This window comes from Callithrix jacchus, chromosome 10 (genome assembly GCF_049354715.1).
Source record: "Callithrix jacchus isolate 240 chromosome 10, calJac240_pri, whole genome shotgun sequence".
In the NCBI taxonomy this organism is placed as follows: Eukaryota; Metazoa; Chordata; class Mammalia; order Primates; family Cebidae; genus Callithrix; species Callithrix jacchus.
Genome location: NC_133511.1, coordinates 95,568,566 through 95,577,160, shown reverse-complemented (window position 1 = coordinate 95,577,160; position 8,595 = coordinate 95,568,566). Strand labels below are relative to the sequence as shown.

At 37.6% G+C, this 8,595-nt stretch overlaps 1 protein-coding gene across 1 annotated transcript; it reads right to left on the bottom strand.

The window, feature by feature from the left end:
- Positions 1 to 2,770: 2,770 nt before the first annotated feature.
- Positions 2,771 to 6,792, bottom strand: FSHB (follicle stimulating hormone subunit beta). The gene is made up of 3 exons (XM_002755131.5): positions 6,760 to 6,792; positions 5,746 to 5,910; positions 2,771 to 4,219 (listed from the first exon to the last, which is right to left on the bottom strand). The coding sequence occupies exons 2-3, from the start codon at positions 5,902 to 5,904 to the stop codon at positions 3,989 to 3,991; spliced, it is 390 nt and encodes a 129-aa protein (XP_002755177.1). The 5' UTR covers positions 5,905 to 5,910; positions 6,760 to 6,792; the 3' UTR covers positions 2,771 to 3,988.
- Positions 6,793 to 8,595: the final 1,803 nt, after the last annotated feature.

Genomic DNA, 8,595 nt, shown 5'->3' with positions numbered 1-8,595 from the left:
TATGTTGGACACACTCCTCCATGGACATATTTGGGGATCCAGGTTGATAGCGGTTCTATGATCATCAACACAAAGCTTCCAAGGTCACCCTCAGTATTGACATTCAGCAAATAGAGGAAGAGAATAGATCATCACTTATGAGAGTATTTTATGGGCCAGGTGTGAAAATATGTGCAGTACTTCTGCTCACATTCCGTTAGCTGGAACATAGATACGACTTGACTGCAAGGAAGGTGGGAAAATGTTGTTCAGCTTTGTAGTCAGGAAGACATAGGCACATATCTTGGTAAGTAGATTTGAATTTTCCACCTTTGTCACTAAATGCATGCTAATGACTTGAGCTTCACACACTAGCTGCTTGACTTTAGACTAGGCTCAGGGCCCATTTCACTTTTCTTACATTAGGCATAAAATCTAGATTAAATGTACAATGCAGAAAGAGGTGCCTTGTTGTCAACTATTAAGCACTGAACACGCCTACAGGAATATAGTAAACACCTGTATGGCCTTCTCCCAGTTTTATATATATTAACATCTTATCATGTTTGTAAGAAATAAAGCATTATAAAGACAGTTCGAGGCTCTCTGGTTACTTTTCCACAGTTCCTTTTCTCCTTCATCTTCTTCACTACCATGAATTCTGTGCTTATTATTCTTATTACTAGCCTCATGTTTTTGTGATTCAAGGGCTGCTGACTTACTGACAGTTTCCAATTACAGTCTGCCAGTTCTCTCTTGGGATAAATGGCATGGTATTCTGGTTAAAGCATTTCAGAAATGGAAGGCTCCCAATCCTTCAGTCCTCAAAACTGATCTCTAGGTTCAGCAACCCTTGGCAAGGGGAAGAGGTATGAAGTTAAATAATCCGAGGTCAGACCATGATAGGCCTCATGTTTCAGCTAAGAATTAAGATTTTTTTTTTCCCTGAAAACAGTTGGAAATCTCACTAATTTATTGGCATGGTCACAGTTGTGGTTTGAATATACAATTCTTAAAGTCATGTGAGGACTTCCCAGAGCCAGGAGACGTCCACCATAGTCCTGGAAAGGGATTATTGGACTTCAACTAAAATGGCAGCACATGGAGATGGAACTTTTCTTGGCCTAGACCTAGAGAGTTTGCAGGTTTTCATTCTTCCTGCTTCAGCAAGGAGTGTGCTCCCATTTGGCATGGGAGTGCCATCAGAAGAAACTTCTGCTTTCTGCTAGTGGCCCTTTGAGCTAAATGGTAAAGGGGTCTCTCTTCATGAGGAATATAGCTCTGCTGGACTCCTAAGTGCTTTACATGCATTGTATTTTTTAATCTGCATAGCAACTATGTGAGTTAGTTACCATTTTTACTCTATTTTAAAAGTGAGAAAAGTGAGATCCAGAGGGGTTAACTAGCTTGCTCAGACCAGAAAGAGTATGAACTGGGTTGTCCTTAACTTAAATCTGACTTTACCAATTCACTGCATTCTCTCTCTCAAGGGATAACCGTCACCTAATCTTTATTGAGGAATTACTATGTGCCAAGTACTGTTCTAAACCCCTTATATCTGTTATTCCATTAATCATGAACACAACCCTCTGAAGCAAGAAATATTATTGTCCCCATTTTACAGTTGAGGAAACTGAGGTCCAGAGATTTTAAGTGACTTGTTCAAGATGACACATCTGGTTAAGATGACTGAGAAAATGTGAATCTGAAGCCATTGCCCTCTACCCTCTCTAATGTGAAGGTTTATTATTTTGATCTGCAAAACTACAGGAAGAAGGAAAAGGCTTTAATTAAACATTGTTATTGTATATTGATATTAAATATTGTTATATTAAACATTGTTAATAATATTAAGCATTATTAAACATTGTTATTATAGCCCTAATTTCAATGTATTGCTATAAGCCACACCCAGTACCAAATTAGAATGGACAGAGATGATTATTATAACAATATATAGTTTTTCTTCATTCCTTACCAAAATACTTCTTCTTATGATAGAGTAGTCAAAGGAGAGCTGGGTTAAGAGCAAGGAGGCTAGGGTTCTAATCCTGGCTCTGCCACGAACAGTGTTTGTGATTTCTTTGTTCTGAATGTTTATGTTCCTCCAAGATTCATGTTGAACCCTCATCCTTATTGTGGTGGTATTAGGAAGTGGGGCCTTAGGAGGTGATTGGATCATAAAAATGAAGCTCTTATGTATGAGATGAGTACTCTTATAAAAGATGCTTCAGGGAGCTTTCTGCTGTTTCCACCATGTGAGGATGCAGCAAGATAGCACCATCATTGAAGTGGGGAGCAGGCCCTCCCTTACTAGATAACAAATCTGCTGGCACCTTGATCTTGGACTTTCCAGTCAAGGACTGTGAGCAATAAATTTCTGTTGTTTATAAATTACCCAATCTAAGGTAGTCTGTCATAGCCCAAAAGGACTAAGACATTGATCTTGGGTAGGTCACTTAATATTATTGGGCTTTAATTTTTTCATCTCAAAAATTCAAGGAGTAAACTAGAGAACCTCTAGTGTCCCCACCCACTCTGTGATTCTCTCTATGCCTTTTTTTATCTCCCATTACATCAAGAAATGACTTCAAAAAATGACAGGAAATTTAAGTGACAAAACATTTTTGGAAATCCAACAAGATTATTTTTAGTATCTCCAAAGATGAAGAAAAGTAATTTTTGTAGAAGCACTGGGAATTATATTTTAAGATTTCATTCTATTAATGTTATTAAATACACAATATCTAAGTCATCTGTTTGTACATAAAACAATCTAAATCTATGACTCTGGTGGCCAGCATCTTTATTAAAAAAATAAGATTTAAATAAATTAGTTAATATGAGTGTGAAACTAAGTACATAACTAAGACAGTTAACATCTTTAAAAGAAATCAACTCATGAAATAGTTAATATATAACCTGTTGAAAGAAATCACAGATTTGGGAGAATATGGATAGATAAAAGAGAAGACCGATATAGATAGGATCCTAGAAAACAGCAGTTTCCCCTATCCCCATGGCTCATTCTTTCTAAAGGAGCTATTTCTTTATACAAATATATTTGTAGACAAGTTAAATACATCTATTCAAACCTACTTTAAAATCCTTAGTCATTCCAAAGAAGTGGATCCTAGGGAGGGAAGAGTGAGATTGTTGTTTGTTTGTTTTTTCCCCTTTATCTCAAAAAGGAGTTTTGCAGGAGCCTAGTAACATGTGATCAATTTGCTTAAGTAATGAATAGAGGCAGGCTGATTTCCACAGCCCCAGATTAAAATTTCTTGCCTTAACTAATAGGCTTGGTAGTGACAGCTGGGAAATCCTAAGCTGTGTTACTCCCCATCTGTACTGAACAATTCAGAGACACACGTCATGCTCAATACTCCATGTGTCAGAGGGGAGGCTGGGTAGAATTCATGCCACTACTTTCATGGGACTGGTGTGGCTGAGGGCAGCCTCATCAGCTTACCTCACACATCCTTTTCTAGCATTTTCCTACGTTTGACCTTTCTGATCTAAAGAAGCCATTGTTGTGTTTCTCACTAAGTTCCAGGCAGAGTGCTAGGCATTGAGGCTACAATGCTGAAGAAGAGGCTGACTTGCTCTAGAGGGCCTAAGAGTCTACCAGAAGACTGCTGCAGTTAGTTCTTTTACCCACTCCCATGACCGCTTCCTCCTTCTAGGCTTACGTTTCCCCCGTTCTAAGAGAAAGGCATTGTCTGAGAAGACTTCTAAGATTTTTCAGGAAGGAACCATGCACAAGTCTGTGAGTTATGACTGAATAAACCTTATGAAACCAGACATAGGAATATAGAGCTGAATGGTGATAGAGTCCTGGCCCCAGTGCTCTCAGTTCCTGGAGTTCCCTTTGCCTGTAGACCAGGGATCCCTAGAGTTTGACAATCCCCTGGTCCAGTGGTTTGCACCCTGGGTACATTGCACACACACAGACTTTTTGAATATCTGGGTCCTTCAGGACAAGTGTAGGTTGCCAAATGTCCTCTGTCCTTTATTCTTTCATTTCACTGAAGGAGCAGTAGTCGGGTCCCAGGCCTTGCATTGTGCAGTCAGTGCTGTCGCTTTCACACTTGCCACAGTGACACTGGGTGGCCACTGGGTAAGTATACAAGGAGTCTGCATGGTGAGCGCAGCCGGGCACTCTCACTGTCTCGTACACCAGTTCCTTGAAGGTACATGTTGTCTGGATGTTGGGCGTGGCTGGGTCCTTATACACCAGATCCTGAGGAGTTTAAGAAGAGAGTTAGGTTACAGTACTGTGGAAGTTCCTATTAGCTTAGTCAAAATGAGACAGAAATGGAATACTCCTAGCTCTAACCTTTACCCATTAAACCATGACATCATAAATGACCTATATGCTTCACTACATTTCCAAATTGTTCTTGAAGTCTTACAGAAAATAATAGTAATTCCTTTTCTTCCTATGGCTATACCAAAATATTAGTTATTTTTCAAAATATAAATGAACTTTGAATTTTAACATAGAAAAATGATGAAAAAATATGACAATTTTAAGTTGACTTTTCATATTTAATTGAAAGCTATATTAATGACAACTTAAACCATAAACAAAGACATTCAATGTCATAGAAAAAATATTTTAAAATACACTGTCTGATGTAGTTATAAAAGGTCAAAAATAATAATTTTAAATATTAATGCTTAATTTAACATGTTTGCTAAGGCTCACATAAGAGTTTAAATATTCCAATTCTTTGTAGACATTTTTCTTGGTTAAAAGCTATATACTTTGGAGGGTTCTTAGTTTTGAAGGATATGCATATAAGTTAGCATATAAGAACTTTTAATCCAGGTAGAAATTATTTGTTGTAACACTTACCAGTGGAAAAATTATTTGTACTGCGGAAATAAATTTGGGCTGCTGTTTTATTTTAATGTCATTCTACCAAGTGTATATCCCAAGAAGGTGCAACAAATTGTGTAATAAATGGCATTTGATCAGAGTCATTTACCATCAAAGAAAGTATCTTTCATTTAAAAAGTTGCCATTTTCAATTTTAGTTAAAGAATGAAATTCTTCTGCATAGATAACGAGGTGCTGCAGGGAAAAAAGAAAGCACCATGGAAACTATTTCTTTACTTGAATTAGTGCAAGGAAACTGTGCTAACACAGACTAGCAACTGATGCCTCTATGTCTTAGTTTTCTCAATGCTATAACGAAGGGAGTGGGTTTGCCGATTCGTTTTTGTTCTAATAGTCTACAAGAAATTGATTGTGTTCTCAGGCTGTTTGTTGGCATTTGTATTTAGGAGGGCCAGGAAGACAGTTTTTATAATGTGGCTGTCTGTGTTTTTATGTGACTTGGAAACATATTTTTGTACTATTTTTGTGTCAAAGATGTAGCACCAGTTAAAGAAATTGTCTTTTTAAGAATATTGTGGGTCCTTTATGATTAAATATATGTATGTTTCCATGTTTATCTCTCTATATGTAAAAACATAACATAGAAATACTGTTTTTCCTGTAAATGCCAAGTTGGGCTGTTACCAAATTGATCAGATTAAATCTGAGGCTTTTCTAAATTGACCCAAATCAAATCCAAGCCCAAACATCTAACCGATCATTGTGATTGGGGTCATTAACCCCAATCACAACACAGACAATATTGGCTAAAGGACTCATGATTGTTACTTAGAATACATAAAATATTGATAAAGTAGAAACTAATGAAACCTGCCTCATACAGAGCTTCAGCATCCTCACTTTCAGCAAAGCACGATACCTACCCTGGTGTAACAGTAGCCAGCACACCAAGTGGTGTTGATGCTTATGCAGAAACGACATTCTTCCTTCTCTATTGCAATGGTGATGTTGGTTAGCTCACAGCTATTGCAGCAGATTGCTTTCCAGCAGCAGAAAAGGAAGCAAAACTGGACTGTCTTCATCCTGATCTGAGAAGCAAACAATTAAGCCCGTTAGAAACTGAGAAAACAAAGAATAATAATCATTATGTAAGCTGACCAAACCAGAAATCATTGGTCTGCTCATCTTCCTCAATCACATTTTGCTTCAACAAGGCTTTTTGCCTTCCTTTTGCCTTTCTGCTTACATCTTTGTTTCTTGGAACAACATTTTTCCTTGTCCTTCATTTTTTTTTTTTTTTTTGGTTCAGGATGGGAATAGATTATAGATCAAAACTCTAATATAATATTTAAGCAGAGGAGTATTAAAAGATTAGAATCTTATTGCTATCATAAAGTGATTACTCTTAAGCAAGTAATTGTGATCATCATATTTCTTCCACTATTATTTAAAAGACTATTTTAGTCTGAAAAGAAAAATAGAATTCTTTTCTTTTCTTGAGACGGGGTCTAGCTCTGTTGCCCAGGCTGGAGTGCAGGGGTATGATCATTGCAGCCTCAACCTCCCAGACTCAGGCAGTCCCTGGACGTTGGCCTCCCAAAGTATTGGGATTACAGGCATGAGCCACCTCGCCTTGCCAAGAAAATTCTATAACTACAAAATTATGTCTTCATTTTAAGAATCTCATAAATATTTGCTTTTGCCCACATTTGTTTAAAATAAGCCTTTTTCAGAAGTGCGGCGTATTGGTCTATAAAGGCAGCTGCTTGCTAACAGAGATTACAGTATATTAACCGTATTTTATAAGCCAGGTTGACAAACATAAATTTCCTACATAACAGTAATGAAAAGCTCTAGTTTTGTCCTCCAGGTTCTGAGAAATCTGTAATTTTAAAAGTAGCTGTCACTACTTGCAAACTATAGATGCGAAGACTCACCTGTGGTCGGCTGCCTTGCCTGGGAAGAGCTGTGGTCTGAGTGAAATCTCAGTTCACCTTTTATACAAAATTATGTGCAACTAACACCTTGAGAATTTGTTGGGTATTAATATGGTCAATGCTAGCCTGAAGCTTGCTGTAAGTGAATCACTGTTTAGATAGACAGGGAGATCAAGCTTTGCTAAAGTAGTCTAAACGCAGTAGATTAGAAACAATAATGTCACCAGAGATGATGATTTTGTACAAATTAAATTTGATACAGTAGCACACCCACTCCTTTACCTTGTCAAATTAAATGTGGCTCCACATTTTTCTTTTGTATCTTTAACTCAGGAAATTCAGAGTCCTTTCCAAGTATTGCTTTGACCCTGTTGAGATGCTTTAAAAAATCTGTGTAGTAAATTGTTCCAAGAGCCTATCAAAACCTATAAAGGAAGAAACAAACAAAAAGAAAGCATTTCATGATCTGGCTCCTGTCTAAAGTGTGAACTGTATCTCTCTTTCCCTCCCACATTCTGGTCCTCTAATCTCAATTCTTCAGTTTTTGATGTTTTAGCAAGAACTTTCTACTTTACTTGTAATTCCATAAATATGTTGCTGATTCATTTCTTTAGATCTTTGCACATAATGTTCTTTCTTTCTGAAATGTCCTTGCCTCCTCACTGCCTCCTCCAACACCACCCTGAACCCTGGCAAGTTCCCCAACCTTCAACATCCAGGGGAATTTCACCTGTCAAAGTTTAGGATGGGAGATGAGGGAGAACTATAATCACTACCTTCTGTGTGTAACTATTTATATGGTCTTGTTTCTTCCAATAAACTTTATTTCCTTGGAGACTAGGATTGCTTTGTTTAATAAATATTTATTAATCAAACAGTGTGACTGGAGCAAGAGGACAACAGCAGTAATATTATTATATGATGTCAGAGAGATAACAGGAGTTAAATAATACAGGACCTTGTAGGCCAATGTAAGGACTCTGGTTTGTACTCTATGTGTAATGGGACCCATTGAAGGATTTTAAGTAGAGCAGTGACATGATCTGGTTTAGGTCTAAAAGGATTCCTCTGGCTGCTGTGTTGCTAATGTAGGGGAACAAAGAAACAGGAAGACCTGTTAGGATGCTATCAATAACCCAGGTGAGAAAAGACGTTTGTTCAGATTAGGGTAGGAATGGAGGTAATGAGACCTCTTGATGATTGTCGATGTGTTTTGGAAGTAGAACCTACAACATTTTCTGATGGATAGATGTTGAGTGTGAGAGGAGGAAAAGAGTCAAGGATGGCTCTAAAGATTCTGATTTGAGTGGCTGGAAGACTAAACTTGCTATCAGCTGAAAGGGGATGGCTGTAGATGTAGAAATTTGGGAAAGGAAATGGAGTTCAGTATGCACGTGTTGAGCTTGAGATATTTGTACTACATCAAGGAGATAATGAAGTTTCTTTTTCCTCTTTCCAAAGAAGACTGAGGAGGGCCATTGAGGAAGGTAGGAAATGGGGAGAATATGGTGTCCCAGAAGCCATATGGTGTCCCAGAAGCCAAGAGAGCATCTCAGAGAGGAAACAGTGACACCTGTATCAGATACTGCTGACAAGTAAGATGAGGATCAAGAATTGTACAATGCATATGTGATGTAAAGATCACTACTGTTCTTGGCTATATAAGTTACTTTGGAATGAGGGAAACACAAACCTGGTTAATGTGCATCAAAGTGATTTGGAAGAGGTAAGTCATAGTGAATATAGACAACTTTTTCCAAGAGCTTTTTGTTTTTATGAAGATTAACAAAGAATGGGTGTTTGGGTGATGTGGATGTTGGGTAAAGATAATTTTCT